The sequence below is a fragment of the Malurus melanocephalus genome, unplaced genomic scaffold (genome assembly GCF_030028575.1).
Source record: "Malurus melanocephalus ecotype Western Australia unplaced genomic scaffold, MMel_1.1 scaffold_449, whole genome shotgun sequence".
Lineage (NCBI taxonomy): Eukaryota > Metazoa > Chordata > Aves > Passeriformes > Maluridae > Malurus > Malurus melanocephalus.
In genome coordinates, this window is record NW_026623681.1 from 2,306 (window position 1) to 22,578 (window position 20,273).

Sequence of the window (20,273 nt, forward strand, 5' to 3'; positions counted from 1 at the left end):
ATGCTGGGCTCTGCAGCAGCAGGTGAGATCTCTCCCCTGCAGGCAGGAGGTCCACTGTCCTCCCCCAAGCCAGGCAGGGCAGGAAGTGAAGCTATAACCCCCACCTCCCCCCACCCTCCCTGAGCCCAAAACTCCCGTGAGAACTTCCCTCTCTCCAAAGAGAGGAAAAAAAAAATGCCAGGCAGGAGAAGTGCCTGGAGAGACCCCTTGGCCCCACCTAGGGCATAGCAGCTTTTTTTGTCTTCCCCAATTGCCTAGCCATCAAAAGAATGACTTGGCAATCGGTGTATCCCAGCAACAAATGGGAAAGAAAATTCTCCAAGGAAGGAAAAGGAGAAACCTTAACCATAACGGAACCCACACAAGAAACACCTCCCSTTCCAAAGCTCACCTGTCTTTATCCAGCTCCATGGGGAACATATGTACATCTCATAAAGTGACTTAAGCTTTAGATAAAATCTCTTTATTTATCCTCTTTATGAAGTTGTGGTTAGAAAGAAGTTTTCTTTTATACAGTTACATTTAGTAAAGTCATTAAATGAAAGATGGTTTTAAGGCGTCAAACATTCAAACTGCAGCGAATTTATCCCTGATTTCCACTCAGCAGTGTCTGCTGTCAGGGAGGGATCAGAAGGTCCTGTCCAGGGGGTGGGAGCAGATGTAGGCCCTCTTCTCCAGGATCTGCTTGGCAGCTTTTTTAATGGAATCATCCAGGTTTTCATCAGCATCTATGAAGAAACAGAGAAAAGTCAGCTAAGGTACCATAAAGAACTGTTCTAAATTTCTTTCAAAAAGTGTTTTGGGGACACATGCAAGTTATGTCAGTGCTAGGGAAGAAATTGAACATTCTCTTCTGAAAAAGACTGATTATTACAGACTGAGTTTATTACAGACTGACCAACTCATCACTACTTCCCAAAGAGTCCAAATCCCTCATTTCTATCAGTTACTTTACAGGAGTATTTGCTACTGATAGATTTTATATTCCTCAAAAAGAGAACCCTGGCAGTTTGCTTTAGCTATGAAGTAAGAGACTGTTCAACAGTTTCCAGCTCTGCTACTTCTTCAAATTAAAAGCAGAGCAAAACTATACTGCTGGTCATATCAAACTACCTACTTGGGATAACAGCCTATGAAAGAACAAGAATGTAAAACTTATTTTATAGTACTTACATTTTTCTAATTGAGTCATGGCATAATTATTCTTGAAATAGGCTTCTGTGCAGAAGATATTTGTAAGAAGCACCTAGAAAAGGAATAAAACTGAGTTAAAAATACTGAATGAATTTTATAAGCAAAATAATGTAGTAAAAATACAGTAATTTAAACTTCTGAAAGCCCTCTGCCAAGGGAGCCCTACACCCCAGTCATGTGCAGTGCAGTCTTAGCTGTGCCTTTGAGCCCAGAGCTGCCAAGGGTCAGGGCYGGGATGAGCCTGCACCCAAAACTGGCATCCAAGACTGATTGGGAATCAATCCAGAGAGGAGCTCACACACACAGAGCAAAGTCTCAAGGGCAAACCCAAAGCTTCATCAGATTGGATTTAGCACTGAATTGTAGCAAATTTGCTTGTCCTGTAACAGTACTGSAACCTTGAAACTTTACATGAGCTGCTAACTAACCACTTTCCTGTGCTGGAATGAATTGTCCAAGTATTACTGGGGATACGGGATACTATCAATGATTATAGGGGCAGAGCTGGGGAAGAACTGCATGGGGTCAACAGTTTTGAGAGAATGTGCAGATTTCTAAATGTCTYTGGATGTGTAACCCAGGTATTTTGAACACATTGATAGTGTGCAGCTCCATGAGCAGAGCCCCGAGAGGATGCTGCACTCTGGCAGTTTTAGCCACGCTCTGCTGCACTTTTATGGGAGAGTTTACTGTGAATTCCCCCCAAATGCAGGGTTCCTGCTCCCAGGAGCACACACTGAGTGGGAATGGCTGGCTCTGAAGGACTCTCACCTCGTGATCGTGGTTCCTGAGCCCGATGCTGATGGAGCGGCTCGCCCGGGAGATGGCTGCAGTCATCGCATACAAATTGATCACCACATCTGCCACTCTCTTCAGCACCAGCTGCTCCTCCACTATTGTCTGCTCGAGTAAAAATCACTATTAGCTTGTAGCTTGCCAGTTTAAAACCCTAACCAAATATTAATGTTCCTACTCTGTGTTAAGTCCAGCTTTGTTTCGCCGGTTCTATCAGGTTCTACCCTAGGTCAGAAATTACCATAGTTCATTTTGGATTAACTAAATTGAACCTTTGAACAGTCTTCATGAAAAATCGTAGAATTACTGTGTGTCTTAAACCACTTAGTTAAATGCCAAAAATCACTGAAATTTAAGTGTCACATGTATTAGGCCTGTTCAAAAAGTGTACTGAGTCAAGAACATGTGGCAGAACTCTCAGCACAGATCAGGTTAACTGCCACAACACGGGAAATCCAGGGTATTCCAGCTCCAGCCTCCCCTGCTGGAACTGCAGTTCTATGCATGGCAGAATGATGGATTTGTTTGCTGCACAACAGGGATGAGCAGCAGAAATTCAGGATCTGCTGGGATAGCTCTCCACCTGGGAATGGGAAGGGGGTTCCAGTGGCTGCTCACAGCAAGAACTCCGAGCTGCTTCAGCAGCAGGATTTGTGCTTACACAGGAGAAGAAAACAAGGAATTCAGTGAGATTGCTGATGCTTTGGTTTTGGTTTTGAAGGTCTAACTTGTCCATTACACGGAGTATAGAATGTCAGTGTGTTTTCTCACACTCTGTGAGAAGGTGAAGGAAGTGCTGGCTCCTGCCATACACAGTCCCCTGCAGACTCCAGTGGGGCCCTGACAATAAATTCTTCAGTCACAAAGACAACAGAAAAAATCAAGTTACCTTGCCAAACCTACTTAGCAGGCCCCTGACCGTAGTTCCAAAATAATAAATGTTTTCCTCAAGTTTCTTAGCACTCTCCTATAAAACAAAAGAGAAAATACAACTGTTTGCATAGTTTTATAACAGAAAAAGCAGCACAGCCTCACCCCCTTTAAACAGGGCATTGGATTTTCTCTTTTTTAACATTCATCCACCTTGTTGCTGAAAGCCAGACAAGCACTATTCTTTCTCTCAAACAGGCAGAAAAATTTTCTAGAGTTTACTCTTGGTAACTCTCAGTATAGGCTTATGCTTACAAAAATGACTAACAGAACATCCTACAAAAAGCATACCTTACCTTTTTGCTGTTAACAGAACATTCATTCTTAGTCATAAAAACCCTTTCCTAGGTGGTTAAGCGAGTATGTGTATGTATAACTCACAGAAATTCTTGATAGCTCCCTCTGACACTCTGTTACAATGGAACAGGAGAAGGCCCGGTGTTTTGTGACTGACCTTACTACCAAGGGCAGCCACAAACCATTACAGAGAAGGTGAAGGCTCAATTTATACAAATTACCCAAATGGATATGAACCGGGATTTGGTAAATCCAGACTTAGAGCAGCCTTCCTTCTCCCTTGATACCTGCACAAAAACTGTAACTTCTCACCCTGACACGGTGTCAATAACTGCCTACACTGGAAAATCTCCCTGCTCCTAAGCACACGTTTGGATTTGCAAAAACAGGAGATCAAAATGTGACAAGCAGCAAAGAAACAAACATGAAAGCTCAGCACTAAGCCCTTACCTGRAGGCTGGGATGCACCACCCCAGCGTTACCTACAAGCCCAAAATCCACCTTCCTGCCCATGGTGTCCTGTAACCTGGTCAGGAACTCCCCCAGGGCCACTCCCACGTTTCCTTTCTTGATTGCTCTGAAATGTTGGGGAAGAACAGCTGTTAAGGACATTGTGGGAGGCTCAGACATAACGAGCTAAAATTCTAAATGCTTTAGCAAAACTCCTGCAGTTTGTCCATGAATTACCAAGTCATCAGCTCCTCTCCAAGGCACTCACGAGGAATTCCAGAGATCAGTGCATGTACTCAATGTGCAAAATGCAGCTGTTGTGCCAATACAACTTTATGCAGATACAAAATTTTCATTACTGGTCTTGTAAGAGATAATTACAGCTTGTGTAGAAGTCTAAGATAAAATGCATTAAATGCCAAGACTCCTAAATCTATGAACCATCCCATTAAATGACAAAGAGACCCTGTAACACTGCATTACTTTTACAAGCAATACACTGAAAATACTGCAGGTTTCCCTAGAGTTTCCCCTCTTATCTATAAAGTTATCGGGTTCTGTCTAGTTTATTAAAAACTAATACCAATAAATAAGAACATACTTAAGTTTGTCAGTTAAGATCCGGCCTGCATGCTGCATTCCTGTCAGTGCAATGTACATTCTCAGGATTTCATTGGTTCCCTGGAACAAAATCAAATAGAAAGTGAGATGGGGCCACCTACCCCCATCTGTATCATTGAGATACTGTTTCCCAAGCAGGTATCTGTGCCCCTGCGCCCTTCCCACTGTTACAGGACCACAAAATCACTCCCTCCACCCATAAATTRCTGTCTTTTGCTTTATTTTATTTATTATTTTATTATTTTAATTCTGATTTCATGTGGAGGTGCAGAAGTTGAGCCCCTCATTATTAAACACACAAATGTATCCCAATTAAAAAGAAACCAAACTAAATGCATTTTGAGTGAAAAGGGCTCTGCACTAGTCTAGARAAGGAACATTCAAATGGTTGTAGAACTGCTCAAAATGAGCTAAAAGGAGTTGAAATCAAGTCTGTCAGTGATTTCAGTGATCACTGCAGTGTGATGCAGAGATCARTAACATCACTGTGCACACAATGTTCACTGACAATCCTGCTAGGAAAGGGAACAAACTTCAGAAACAATCTTTTTATATATAAATGCCCATCAATAAGTTAATTAAAYTTCTAAACTGGTATTTTATGAGTTTCCCTACTTTGCTTGTGAGAAGCACACAAGAAGTGAGGTTACTCCAGCACAAGYACCAACAGAGCAGCTTAGCCACAATAAAATGAGAAAATCCTATTAGAGAAATCTGTTTAAAAATTAAAGTTTTGCCCATAACTCTTAGCTAATTCTATTGCTTACACTRGAACAGATAAGGCAGCAAAAAGGTTTAAAAACATGCTTGATACAAAGCCAACTGCATTCTCCTGAGGCTCTGGCTAAGGCAGCTGCTGCTCTTTGATTCCACTGTGAGTCAGCATSTGCAGTTACAGCCATTTACTTACCAGAAACTGAGGAGCAACTTCTGTCAAGACTTTTATCTAATTTAGAACCCTTTGATCTGTTCAAAGAAGCAGCAACCTGAGCTGTGAACTGGATTTTTTTCTCAGTGCATTTAAAATAGCCATGTATTTCTGTTAAATCATCCAGCAAGCCTCTAASAAACTGTAAATGCCCTACCAGTGTGTCCATATCACTCTACTGTGTCCATATACTGTCATGTATGTATTTATCTCTATATCACCAGTTTGTTCTTTGCAGAGCCAAACTGGTGCCAGTTCCTGTTGTAGCTCACACTGGGGTCAGTCTACAAAAGCCATCATAGCTTATTTTATTAGAGGAAACAACTACTGCTATTCCAAAGACAAGGTTAATTCTGCAGTCTYATCCATTACAGACTTTGCAGCTGAAGGAAGGAAGCCCCGGCCAACYTGATGCCTTAGGATTTTTGGTTTCCATATTTTCATRTATCTTGTACTTCTCCAGTGCACAGCACTGAGCTCCTGTTCTCCCATCTTTAGACAAAACAATTCCTCTCTGGGCCTGAAATCCAAGGACAATTCGCTGCCTCAGAGCCCCAAAATCTGTAACCAATGGAGAATTGGGGGGAGCAGCTTGGGGTGGGTGAGGTCATCACCTGAAGGTGCCATTGGAGAATTGGGGCCGATGTGTTCATGAGACAGAACTGATAAAAGGGGAAGATCTCGTGACTCGGGGTCCATTTTGGGTGCAGCCTCAGGAGGAGGCTTTGTCTGCCCTCAATGTACCAGCAGGCCTGGATTAAATTTGTCTGCTTTATTCTCYTAAATTTATCTRGCCTCTRTTTCAGGTGAGCCTTGTTTTAGGCATCAAACCAAACCCTYGGGTTTCTGCTCCCCTTCACAGAAGGTGAGCTGCACTTCATGGTAAGAACAGGGTGCTGGTACTTGCCTCGAAGATGAGCAGTATCCTGGTGTCCCTGAGGTAGCGCTCGTAGGGATAATCCTTCATGTAGCCCAGGCCTCCAAGGATCTGCAGTGCCTCACTCACACACGCCCAGGCACCTTCYGAGCTGAACACCTGCCATGAACAGTGTTTGATCATCAGTGAATTGATTATTGAACTGATAATTAATGAGCAGTGACCACAGCATACSCTTCCCTGGGGTTGTGGCTACAGGACACTGCTGCAGTATTTTYTGCTGTGCTGTACTGGTCCTGCTAACCTGCCTGAAACCGTGTCACTACAGCTCAGGGTGTCTGGTCACACTCAACCTGTGCCCTTGCCATGCACAAGGCAGTGTCCAAAAGGGCCAGTTGCAGGGAAAGGGGAAGCCATGCTGGCAGAGCAATTGCAGCTGCTTGGGTGGGCCCAGAGCAGGAGTTTTCTGCAGTGACCATGCCATGAGGCTCACCACAACCCGGATACTGCACAGGGTTCATTCTGCCACCAGTTCCCTGAAGAGCTGGGACAGCAGCAGCTTGGYCAGGCTGGCAGCTGGAGCTGGACTRGCTCTGTGCTCGTGTRAGGCGTCATCAGCTCCCAACTCAGGAAGGCTGTGACATTCCCAGCCTGCTCTCTGCAGGTTTTATTTCTCATGGTGACAAATCCCGACTSTGAGGCTGTGGGACACAGAGCCGTGTCCATCACGTCCCCTGGCTCAAGTGTTCGTGTCCCCTGTGTAAGCACAGCCCCCAGCTCAGCCCTGTGCAGTGAAGGCCAGAGCCCTGCCCCAGCCCTGCTGACCTTGACCATGGCAGCCTCCACAGAGCAGTCAGGGAAGCCTGGCCTGTCCATCATCCCTGCAGTCAGGTAAGCCATGCTCTCCATCACGTAGGCTTTCACTGCCATCAGACAGAACTTCTCCTGGCAAACAGCAATGACAGGAATCACACAGAGATTCAGATGCAAAAGCCCACAGTCAAGCCTCAAGCTTAAAAACAACCGCAGTTTTCATAAGTTTAACATTATCAAACACTAATTAATGAAAAGTACCATTTCAAAACAATCCTGAATAAAACGTATTTTTATACATTTATCATTCTGSACATTTAAAAGGTCAGTGTACAGAAGCCAGCAACAAGTTCACACAAATTCTAGCAAATCCTTTAAACCAGTACAGCCAAAATACTCCCAATGTAATCTATATCCTTGCACTCAGCACAGAGATTTAGGTGTTTCATTTTTTGTTACCTGAATTAATCCAAATTGGCTGAGCTTCTTATTGAATTGTTTCCTGTTACAAGCATACTCCGACGTCATTTCTTTAAAGAAAGAAAGCACAAATCCATCTCAGAAGAGCTGTGACAGACCATTCCTGCTGGTGGTGTCTCTCCCTGGCTGGTRACACTCCAGTCTATGCCCAGAACACCCTGGCTGCTCCAGAAGCAGCCCTTGGTGAGAAACCCCCTCACAGTGATGGTGGTGATCAGCTCTGGACCAGCCTGCCAAAGGCTTTACAACCAGGGCCTGAGGTGTAAGCCTGTATGCTTGAAGAAGTAATCAATTTTGGTGCTAATTGATTACTTCAGAGACATTTCTGTTCCAGTTTTGGCTAATTACTGGCAGAAAACAGTTTYATTACTAATTACTGTGTGTAGCTTTGAGCCAGTTACTCAGGCAGGAGGTYCCAGAGATGACACTTTCTAAAAGTAATAGTACAGAGGCTTTTCTCTTGGGAAGAACATTTTACCTTAGAAATCCAACAGAGGCAACAACCTCCCACTCTGTGAACTGAACCTACACTATATGAACTGAAAAAAAMCCCCTTTATTTTAAAACCTCTGTAAACAGCCTTTTAAGAACTACTTAAAATAAGCATATTTTAGTTTTTTAAAGATGTCAAAGCATGTTATGACAAGACCAAGACTCACATTTGCATTCTGAATGCYCCACATTATCTGCCTCATTGCCAGTTTCTGCTAGTCCCCAGTAAYGCAGAGCATCCAGTTCACCCACCTATCAATTTTTTAATCATTCCAGCAGATGCACTGCCCATGCTGAATCTTCCACTGTTGAGGATATTCATGGCAACCTGCAAAGAAAACSGATGGGGGTTAAGGCACATTCTYTTCAGGCCATGCTGGTTACTGCCTSCTACTCCATTGCTTCCCTGGATTTCATTCCTGGGACACATTTCCAGTCCTGGGACACCTGTCCTCACATCAGCCACCACAACACTCGGCATCCCAAGGAAAATGCTTCAAAACTGGGCTTTTCCTGCCACCACTGCATCCAATTTATATCTGAAARTTTCCAGAGACTGATGATCCAGAAACCTGGAATTAATCTCTATTATAACTACCTGAAGGTAAATGTAGATAAAAATGTATTTATCTGCAGCTGGATAAACAACATTCCAGCTAGACAGCACTTCTCCACTTCATGRGATGAAGAAGGAAACACAACATTTCTTCCTGCAGCTGACCTGTGATGGCTGTTCTCTGCTTCAGATTCCTTTCAGTGACTTACCACAGAAGGGAACAAGAATGAAGGTGTAAAAATGAAATACAGATCAATAACRTACAAAAATAGATTTTGGAATCTGGTGGTGCTGTTTCTCAATGTGGGTGACTCAGGTCAAAGCTTGTTTAGAAAGAAGTCACTGTCCCACATTTTAACTTGTGGTAGCTATCTCAGGAAAAAACAAMCCAAAAAGTCTTCTTTTAATCTCTACCACAATAAAGAAAATTGTTTCATTTAGCATTTAGGCCTGGGCTTGCCTGCTACAGCAGGAGTAAGAAACGGAGGAGCAGGAGCAGCTTTGCAAATCCCCTGGGCAGTCTCAGAAAGGTCACACCAGCCAAGKGACCAGTGGTGCCTTTGTTGGTGTCCTGCCAGCATTTCCTTGTGCAACAATCCAGCCCTGGAAAACCACCTGACAGCCAGGGCACCTCGGGCTGGACCTGGGCTTTCCTGCAGCCATTCCCTGGGACACTCAGTGCTCCCTCTCCCTGCATGTCCCAGCAGAGGACATGTCCCCAGTTCAGGTCACAAAGGCAGTTCAAGTCACCCCCTTTGCTGCAGGGACACCACCAAAACCAATCCAAGGCCCAAGAAAGAGGAGAAGCAGCTCTGGGACTGCTCTGAGAAGAAACACACACAAATCTGAGTTTCTGGCACACTCTGCATTGTCCAGGGAAACCAATTCACAGAGCACTGGAGGAGTCTGCAGTACCCTGCAGCAMCCTGCAGCACTCACACCACCCATGAGGAAACTTCAGTACAGGAGAAACACAGCCTCCTTCAGGCTTTTAAAAATCACCAGCAGTAATTCTCCACTGCTTACCTTAAATCCCCCTCCAACTTCTCCAATTACATTTTCTATAGGCACTTTGGTGTTTTCAAAATGGACTTCACAGGCTGAAACACAGAATTAACACTTGATCAAATWTGACACAGAAACATTTAAAAGACATTCAGGAACATAAGTCACTATTTATAACAAAAATAAAGTTTCCCTAATCCACTGTTTATGACAGAACTACACAAGCTTTGCCAAAGAAGCCAAARTTTGGGACAATACTGTAGCTGACATCAATTACTGATGTAAAATATTAAACATTTAATGAATGTACATTGTGTAAACAGAGAACTRGAGTTTTGTCTTTATTTTTAGTTCTAAGGAAGTGACTGAGCAGTCAAACCCCAAAGACAGATGGTGCAAAGCTGCAATCATTAATAAGCTTAAGAGCTGATGAAAATGGACTTCCAGATTAAACCTATTGGCTACTGAATCTCCCGAGTGATTTCTTCCACTGCACAGTGAATAAACTCCACAATACGGATTTCTTATTTCAGACCCTGCGTAAGGAAGGACTCCTAGGAAAAGCCAGTTAAAGAAACATGGAACTTATACTGTAACATGAACAGATACTGATTTGCCTCTGAATTCAATCATCTAACCAAAATAAAACATTAAWCTATTAAACCAATTTCTGCTAACAATTTAAAGTGATTCTTACTGTTGGAGCCTCGAATGCCTAATTTATCCTCRGGCTTCCCGTGGGTGACACCCCCAAAGTCCCGCTCCACGATGAAAGCAGTGATTTTATCCTTCACCTGCCCGTCCTTATCCACAACCTCTGTCCTGGCAAACACTGTGAAAATACTTGCAAGGCCACCATTGGAGATCCAGACCTGTTTGAGAGAGAGAGGGAAGACATGTAAGAAATGTCACTGTGCTTATTCTCCCAAGAGTTTTGTAAGAGACTGGGCAAAGAACCAAGCACTGAAAAATTGCTGCTCTTTCCCTTCAATTCTCACAAGTGTTCTGCTTCCAGGGAAGCTTCTGGGGAGCACATTTCTGAGGAGAGCTGCCCACATAGGGTGAGTTCAGAGCAACTCTAAACCCAGGTTTTAATATCAACATGAAGTAAATTCAAATCCACAGTGCATTTCCACGTGAGCTGGCACATCCTGATGCTTATGGCACGTGAGGGGCAGTGCAGACTGGAGAAATGCTGGGCCCAAAAATAAATTCTGATGAAAAATTCTCTGATTGTCCTCTCCCACAGGAGAGGATGGGTCTCTTCTGTGGGTCTCTTCACCCCACAAATGGATCAACACCACAGATCAAGTCTGCAATGCATCAAATACTGCTGAACCCTCTCTGCATTTCATCAACACAGGGTTTTGTCACTGTTTCTTTCAGCAAAAAGATTCCAAGCAGTCCTATTTCTAATTAAATGTCAAGTTTTCTTTTAAAAACACCTRTAAAATSAAGCCTGAAGGWTGAAGAGATGGGAAAAACGGGGTTAGGTTTCTTTTTGCCTAATAACTATCTAAACAGTCCCTGAAGCTGCACCCACAGGTGAGTGATAGAGACRGAACCTGGGATGGTTCTCTGTTTTTCTTACCAGGAGTTTATTGCAGTTATTGCCTAACAGAGATTTTCTATTCTCTTTGTCCCTAAAYCAACAAGGATTATTCTTCTGATGTGGTCATTCTCTACCAGTTTGGAGAACTCCCAATTCCAAGGCAGCTGCCACACCAGCCTCCTCCTGCCAGGCTGATGACAGCACTGCTGAGGACACTTTCCAGACACTTCTAACAAAAACTTTTCCTATTTCCAGTCTCTGAGTGGGTACCTTGGAGCCATTTAACAGGAAGTATTTTCCATCTTCACTCAGGGTTGCTCTTGTCTGGATGGATGCAGCATCACTTCCACTAGAAAACAAACAGATTATTAATGTTTAAAGATGCTTTAAAAAAAATACATTTGTCCACTTTCCACCTTCTGAAAAGGAGGGGCTACAGTTCTATTAAATAGCAATGTATCAATTTTCGTTTTTAACTAACAAGGAAGCTCACTAAATTGCACAGCTCTAGAAGTTAACCTGAGGRGACATTTCTGCTCATTACCATAATATCAGGGTTAAGACCTGACCAGGACATGCAGAATGCCACAAAAGCAACTYTCTGGAGGTACACTTCAAGCTATGTGAGCACACAATGAGACTGTCCTTGTAACACACATTAAGTTTAAAATATCTAAGTCATTCTTTAAAAATTCTCACCCTGTTCTATACCCCAGGTGAAAAGAGACTCAACAGAAGTGAAAAACAAACGTGATGGTCTCTTATCAATAAGCTTCAAGGAGAAAAGCAGCATGTGAATGACAACAACACAATCACAAGTTACTATGCCCTGATAAAAGGTTCACACCTCTCCTGAATCACCACTTACTCCACAATGYAACCAGCAGCTCCACCTCCCCGTCTAAAGTAGTTTCCTCCCCCACAAATTCAAATGCCACAAGGGCTCACTGGGAGTGTTCAGTGTTAGGTTGGCAGAACAACCAGATCTCAGCTGGTATTTTAATAGGATCAGATTTCTAAAACTCAGCTCTAAAGATGATTACTTCTGTGCACTGGAACTGCAGTCTCTCTGAAGCTAAAGTTATTAAGGCCAGGAACCTTTTTAAAAACACACTGGCATAAGGCAGATGTAAGAATTTCAGAACACACAGCCCTTGGTTTGTTCCTGTTTGTCACTCCCAAGTCCCTTCAATGGGTCACTTGGTTAAAATTTCTGTGCTGGTTTAAATTCCACTGCAAGTGAGACAGCTTTTAGAGGAATAAAGCCCAGCTCAGGGCTCTGAATAAAACCATCACTGATTTCTGGGAGGTACTGCACCACAGCAACATGAAAATCAACAAGTAAATCAAAGGATTTAAGTAAGTAAGTAAAGATTGCAAGCCACTTCAGCAGACACGAGTTCAAACTGCAGCTGGAAACTCTTCTGCACGGACAAACATGATTCAACTTCAAACACTCAGCTGGTCCCAGTTTCCTCCACAGTCCCACAGCAAACCATCTCCTGTGTGTTTTTCAGAAAACTGTCCCTCTTCTGCACTAACACAACCTGCAGCACTAGCCCCAGCCAAWGAATTACTATAATAAATATATCTAWCTTTGAAATCAAGTCGCTGCTACAAAGACCTCTCTTCTAAACCTTAAGTAACACCCCAAATTCTTCTTTTTTTGGTAGCTCCTTCAAGACAAGATTTTATATTCTGAATAAGAACTGAAAGCAGCACAGTCACAACTCATTATTTCTGACATAGCACAAAGTATCAATTCATTGAAGAAATTAAGTAAATTAATTCCTTTGATGGGAACAAGACTCAAGGATTTAATGGAAACTGCCAAAAGCAGCACATTGGGRAAAGAGTAATTACACAGTCTGAAGTGTACCTTTAAAAACTAGAACACAGAACTATCTACTGCAGCCATAGGTCCCAAATAATGCAGCTTTAACCTATTGACCAGTGTGTGCCATGCAGATGAAAGCAATAAGCCCTGTTTGATGCTGAGGGGAGGGCAGCAGCACCTGCCAGGCTCGGTGAGGCAGAAGGCAGCAATGTGTTCCCCTGATGCCAGGCGGGGCAGGTACTTGGCCTTCTGCTCCTCAGTGCCAGCAATGAGGATCCCCTGCAGAAACAAGCAACACAAAACTTGTCAGCATCACCCTGTGGAGAAAGGAATGGAGCTGACAAGCTCCACCATGTTCACAAAGCTTCATTTGCAAATTTTATGGCATAGCAAGAGACAGTTTAATAAACAGCAGACTGTATTATTTATCAGACATTAAAGTATTCTTCATTAGCACTGTCTGCTCAATTCCATGAGGAATTTTCTCTTGCTGTAAAAAAGTTACTGTGATTTCAAGCTTCACTGWCCCACGCATCCACCACTGAAAGGTAAAGACCTATGGCTGTATTAAAGTTCAAAATTCACATTTACTCTTGGATGAGTTTTCTCCTCTAAGCTCCCCAACACACAGCCTCACCCAGCCAGACAAAACTGCATTCCTMTAAATTCTCTCCCTCCATCATGAGCCCCAGTACTCTAGCTACTTTTAACAAATTTGCTCAATTAAAAGAAACTTTGGAATCATTTAAAGTAGTTTTTCTAAGAGTAATTATCTTAACATTCCCTGGATTAGTARTTTTCCTGTGTACTTCATACCCACTCTTTCAGCTGCATGAGAGTCTCACACAGAATCAGTGGCAGGGGCTGCTGGGGACACCAACAACCTGATTTATATTTCCTCAGGAATTCTGATTTCTTCCACCCCAGGCCCACATTTTTCACATCACCTTTTCCATGCAAGCTGTGCAGAACCCCTGGACCTAAGGCAGTAACTTTACCTTGAGGCCAATGGCCTGGTGAGCTGCCAGGGTGACAGCAATGGAGCCATCCAGGGATGTGATTTCCCCCAGCCGTGCGTACATGGTGTTTGACAGACCCAGCCCACCTGCAACAAGAACCACATTTTATTTTAGTACATATAACCTGCCCCTTCCCCCCCAAAAAAATCCATTTCAATGACAGAAATACAGCAATGTAGCACCTGTAATTGGAGAGCTACAAAAGTGACACAAAATAGACCCTGGGCAGGCTTCCAAACTGGTACTGGAGAAGGATAAAATATAACCCTTCCAAAATGTCTTTAATAAAAAAAAGTGAATATACCAAGAAGCAAACTTGGCCCCAGCACATACTTGCTGAAGGAAGTAGGATAAATCAAAGCTACATCTGTATGAGTCTAATGCTCAAGAATTTTATGTTGTCAGGACCACAAGTCCTGCTTCCTGTAATTTAAGAYTATTTCACATAATATTGGTGAATAAAAAATTTAACCTAATCAAGATCATCTTTTGTCCAGGTTAATAATTTTCTCCTTGGGAAGTCAGGGTAACCCATATTTCATTTCTGCAGATGTCTCAACAGCCCCACTACTSTGTGTACCTGAAAAAATGAAAGAACAGTCTCCCTTGACACCACTATCTCACACCTGGATGTCRTGCACCCTTCCCCTTCATACTCCTCCTCTCTGAATTCTTCTTTTTTCCCCCTTCCCCAGCAGTGCTGGGTTCAGGATCCAGTCTGCACACWACAGATATGTGCACAGTAACTCCTGCAGTGCCCATGTCAGGGCCAATATTCCATGATCTGAAGGAAATTCACTTTCCCCACTAAAGTTCTGCACTTTGATGCAAAGAGGCCATGATTACAAACCACAACGACAAACAATGTACAGTGCAGAAATGGCTTTAAAATATGACAAGCACCACCAAAAATCCAGAAAATGGGGAATAACCTCGTTAGAATTCTATTAATTATGATGCAGACTAAAAGGGCTGCTTAAGCAGGTGACTGCTTTCCACCTTTTGATTTTATCCAGCACACAGCATTACAGCACCACAGGACTTGGAATTTCCACAAGCATGCTGAATGGATTGCACTGGTACAGACTGGGAGCTGAGAGAATATTATTTCACAAGATCAAAACAATAACAACATGYTATTAAAGTGTGACTTCAAAGTCAAATACATTGCCTTTGAGAGTCTTTACAAAAATGAATAGAATGGGAAGAGTATTTCTAGTGAATCAGTAACAAGTTACATTTCCAATGTTACAGTGCTTCCTAATACTCTGCTTTGAGCTCTGTCCACTGTTTTCTGCTTCCAACACCTCCTTTCCACCTTCAGTATCTGTCTTAGCTCCTGAACACATCTCTCCCCACCTGGATTAAGGTACTCTTTCCAGATCTTTCTCCTCCCAAGACACCATCCTCAAGAGAAGAACTTGAAAGAGTTTGCAAACTTCTTCTCCAGCTCACTCTCACACCACCCTGCCTAGCACTGAATACACATGAAAACATTTAATAACATTTTTAATGCATTTCAAGAGCTTTAATTAACTAATTAACCAGAGGCCACATCATGTTATAGTACATGCCAGCTGTCCAATAAACCTTAATGAATTTGCATATAAAGACTTAAATTGAAACCAGTGCAGTATAGCAAAACTTGTTACGTTGACTAATACAGTAACAAAACACTACCAAAAATAGGGCATTATTTCAATAGCAAGTAAATGCTAATGAGTATCTCCAGCTTTATACAGTATTATAGTAAACATGGAAAAAATACTTTGTTCGAGCCTATTCTGTTCAAAAATGAGGTATTTTCCCCACTGAAAGAGGGTTCTGCAGGTGGTCACACGCAGATAGGTCTGTCGTCCTTGGAGTTTCCTCCTTGAAGTCTCCTCCTTTTATAACAGAAAATGCAATGTTCTCTTTATAAATTTCATGGGAAATACTTGTTTCAATCCCAATTTTTAATTTATGYGTAAGAACAAAACCAACATTTTCTTCTAAGTTGCTTTCCAATCCTAAGGCTCATTGCAGTGAGGAATATCTGACCTAAAGCCTCTGATCTCAGCTGGCATCTCAATGTCCTTTAGGACATGAACTCGTCAGCATTACAGTGGAGAGATTTTTCACAAAAGCCACTGTTCTAATAAATGCATATTATAATTATACTTTGACACTTGCACATGCTCAGACACCTTCCTATCTGCCAATGACAGCTTTGAGAGGTCACTGCACTTTGGACCCAGGACMATTTTAGGAAGCACCAGCAAGAATTCCAAGGCCCCCAGAATTTCCAGCTACTCCCCTGCATCCAAAGCAAAGAACAGAAAAGAGAATGCTGTGCCAGGAGGAATTTCCACTGGATAAAATGAGACCCCTCACTGTGGCAGCCAAGGTGAGGGCAGGCAGAGCTCCTCCACAGCCACATTCCTGCTGCTGTGTCCTTTCACCAACCAGGGACAAAGCCTCTGCCCCTTACTTGGCCAAGTGACCACTCACAGAACTGGACAGACACATTCTGCCAGCCCCAAAAATGCACCACCAAATACACTGGGTTACACTTCTGTGCCATTTACTCACCGTATTCCTCTGGAATCTGCATGCCAAATAGCCCCAAGTCCTTCAGTCCTTGGAGGGTTTCTGGTGGGATTTTTGCCTCTTGATCGATTTTCTTCGAGTCCACTGCAAGCACAGAAGGTTTTCCTATTGAACACCATGTTCCTTGGTGCACAGAGCAGCTGGGAGCCTGCAGTGTTCCCTCAGCAGGGCCAGGGTCACTGAGAGCCCTGAGGCAGCAGCATTARGATCTCTAACCTGTGTGAGGTTAGACCTGGGGAACTGAATTCCCTGATGGAATTTTCCTCCAGTCTTCTGAAGCAACTTAAGAGAAGCCATAGAGCTTGTGGCAGCAGATAGAGACAGACTTCTCCTCCCCAGCTTCATAAGAATTACTCCTTTCTAGCTTCAGCCTGACTGCCCTATGTGTCCTCACAACATATTCAGGAAAAGGACTTGGAAGTGGGAAAAATCCAGGGTTTATTACATTTTCTCACACATTTCTATATGTACTGATTGTGCATRGCAGCAGATTCCAAGACTGGGATAAGCAAAGTATTACCAGGATTTTCTAACTGAACCAAGTACAGGTTGGGAATACAAGGGAAAAAAGAAGTACATAAAGGAGTTAATTAGAACATCTCATTCTTAAGAGTTTTTTTGACTATTGGGGGATTAAAAGAGCTGTTCTGTACCACAACAGTGAAAACAAACAGGAATCCCATTAAGCAGCTCAGGAAAGCTGTAGGYTGCAGCAGAGGGAGCACAGCCATCCTTCCAAAAAGTGCACAGGAGGTGCCTCTGCAAAAGCAGTGGAGCATCCTAAAGGAAAACCTCACATCCAGCCCAGTGAACAGCACTGGAACCTCTGTGAGAGCACATCAGGGAAGACCCAGACGTTCTGATGCTCTTCTGGGAGGAGTTACTCAGAAAAAAAAAAAAAAACTCATTTTGAAAAGACTTTTTGCCTCCTTGCTGATTTCAGCTCCATAGCACCAGACACCTTTGTGGTGCAGCACCAGCTGCTCCAAGAGCGAGAGGAGGATTTTCCCTCCTGCTCCAGCAGTGGGTCAGTCCCTGCCCWGCCTCAAGTGACTCTGCTGACAGGAGTCTCCTCCCCCAGTGCCAATCACACCAAGCTGCTGCTTAAGGCTGCCCTACTGACCCATTTTTACCACTCCCCTCAGTTACCCTGAAAAACTAAACAGAAATAGTTGGGAATTCTAGGGTTCTCATCCTTAAGAATGAGATGTTCTAATTAACTCCTTTATGTACTTCTTTTTTCCCTTGTATTCCCAACCTATAGAATTGAATGAACAATTGCCACCTGTAGTTAAGACTCCATAGTTTGAYCCTTTCATTCCTCCCCTAAACATCAGGTTGTTTATTCCATAAATTATGTTCCCCAGCAGAGCAAAGAACTAAAAAATGTAATTTGAATAAATTCTTTATTTCCTGTCAGTGAGCAACACTACAATTTTAGAGCTAAAATACCTGGATCTCACAAATTGTAATGTGTGACAGTCACTGGCCTCCCCAAACTCCCCCAGTGTTTGGAAAACCAGAGCTGGTATCTGTGTCAGTGGGAAGCCTGGGGACAGTAATGTTTAACTGCCTCAGAAATTGCTGTCTGTGAAAACCAATATTCTGCAATTGGCTTATCTATGGCAGCACTAATAGAAGGAATACCCTGCAATGCTCTCTGGAATGCAGATGGGTAATAAGACCTTTCCCAAATAGAATTAYTACTCTAACGTTGAAAAACAGAAGGGCTTTTCAGTTTTCATAATTCCTCAATGAGCTCTCATTTATTATTATCTCTGCTGCATTTTGCTATAATCAGTTTTAGCAGAGCAGGACAGTTAAAAAGTTCTAGAAAAGAAAAATCACAATATATGAAGTGGTAAAAAGCACAAATTTCAAATCCTATCTCTATCCCAGAATGCTTCTACTTCCTGTTTTTTCTGATTTGGAGATTTATGTCTCCTCATTAGCAGCCAAACACTCCCCATAAGAAGTCATAAAAGGAAACACTATAGCATCAACATCACTATATGAGCAGCAATCAATGCATAAAATAAATTACATGTCTTAAGTATAATAATATTATTCAACTGCTATAGCTAAATCATTTTGTAATCACTAAATCACCTGCATAAATAAAAATAGTATACCTTCTTCATTGAAAAATTTTTCGACAGGTCCCACAAACTGGTTGATCTCTGCCAGCTCTTCATTGCTAATTTCTGGGTAAGGAAAAACTTCTTCCTAAAATAAGAGACAATTATTCAATAATTTTTAATACATGAATCATGCAGATGAAATAAAAATTCAGGGACATATGCCTTCCAAAGTCTCAAAAATAATGTGCAAATTAAGAATTGTGGAAAATGTACAGAAACAGCCATAGGACTGAGCTTCATTACACACCAAAACTAGAGCAGAAGGTGTTACCTGATCAACAGAAACATTAGAGAGAAATCAAGAGATTTTTAAGAACTACAAGGATACAAAAATCCCTTATCAATATGAGTTTTGTCTATTGAGCTTTGCCTATTTAGGGCTTTATAAAAAATGAGTTAAGTCTCATTTAGATACAAGGTAATGAGCTGTTATAATGTTTCCAATACATGAACAGCCCATGAACAAACACCGGGCATATTTCACCTGTTAATGCACAGTACAAAGGTGAGTGAGTCCTACCACTCCTTATCATCACCATGGTGCTCTGGTCTAAACTGGGAGCACCATAACCTGACACGTTTGAATGGATAAAAAATCCAGGCAAGTAATGCAATAAGTGGGAGGCTACATGAGAAACACACTTCCAATTTTACTGCCTTTCCCCTTTTCAACAGAGGAGTTTATCTCTGCCCACATAAATCTGATCCTGATACTCTGAGAAATAATGACAGCATCAGAAATTCAGGACCTAGGAAATGCTAGAGGTTTTCAGAAAGCTGTTGTACTGAAATTTGAGAGAAAAAAGCCCAGATGTATCTAAATTCAGCCTGCCTGCTGCCTGTTGTAACACCTCACCTGACAAACTCTGCTGCAGGAGACTTTATTGCTCAACTTATTTCAGTGGATTTGAGTTGCTCCTTCTTTCAGTTTACTCCACCTGTTGTCTCTGTTAAATGCATACTCTAAACCTTGCGTTAACAAACTCTGGTTATCAGTGTGCTCTATCTCAGATTTTAACTTCTTTGTCCAGYGGCATCTCAAAGCACAACATCAGAATTTCAATCTTTCCTATCAAAAACTGTAGGCAGAAGTTTGCATAAAGTCTCGATCCTTGAAGTAAAAMCAGAGAACAAAGCGATCCAAGTTCTGTGGGATGCCCAGAGACCGGTGTCTGTACACTCGTGTTTCCAGAGGGAATTCGTTCGGCCACCAGGAGCAGGGGACTGTGACACAGCACAGCTCTTTGGGTGTTRGTTATTTGGGTCATTCTGAGCTACATCGCGTGTAGGAGATCACTTTATTACCCCAGCTCCAGCTGAAGGGACACAGAGACGCCTCCTGTACCCACAGTGTGAGGGCCCGGAGCTCCACAGAGGTACCGGGACAGGCCGAACCCGCGGGCAGGGGACAGCCAGGCCCAGGCCCCACCAAACCCTGCAGCCCCGGCTGCGGATGAGCGGCTGGAGAAAGCCCCGGGGGTGCCGGTGCCAGCGCTGGACACCGGTCCAGGAGGGCGATGGCCCCCGGTTCGTGCCRGCCGGGCTGCGGCCCCGGACCCGGGCAGTGCCGGACCCGCCCCGCGGCCCTTCAGCGCTGTCAGCGGCCCAAGGGGCACCGCCCGCCGGGATCCCCCACCGCCGCCCCCACGGCCGCGGGCCCACCTTGCGCAGGGTGCCGAGGAACAGCTCCTTGGCGA

At 43.2% G+C, this 20,273-nt stretch overlaps 1 protein-coding gene across 1 annotated transcript; it reads right to left on the reverse strand.

Moving 5' to 3' along the window:
- Positions 1-440: 440 nt before the first annotated feature.
- On the reverse strand, positions 441-20,267 carry ACAD9 (acyl-CoA dehydrogenase family member 9). Its single transcript, XM_057380354.1, has 18 exons — positions 20,239-20,267; positions 18,568-18,661; positions 16,418-16,519; positions 13,826-13,932; positions 13,006-13,106; positions 11,261-11,339; positions 10,136-10,310; positions 9,460-9,533; positions 8,130-8,205; positions 7,365-7,435; positions 6,918-7,037; positions 6,123-6,251; positions 4,268-4,347; positions 3,667-3,793; positions 2,879-2,956; positions 1,966-2,094; positions 1,174-1,246; positions 441-728 (listed from the first exon to the last, which is right to left on the reverse strand). Exons 3-18 carry the CDS (start codon positions 16,437-16,439, stop codon positions 628-630), a joined length of 1,542 nt encoding a protein of 513 aa, XP_057236337.1. The 5' UTR covers positions 16,440-16,519; positions 18,568-18,661; positions 20,239-20,267; the 3' UTR covers positions 441-627.
- Positions 20,268-20,273: the final 6 nt, after the last annotated feature.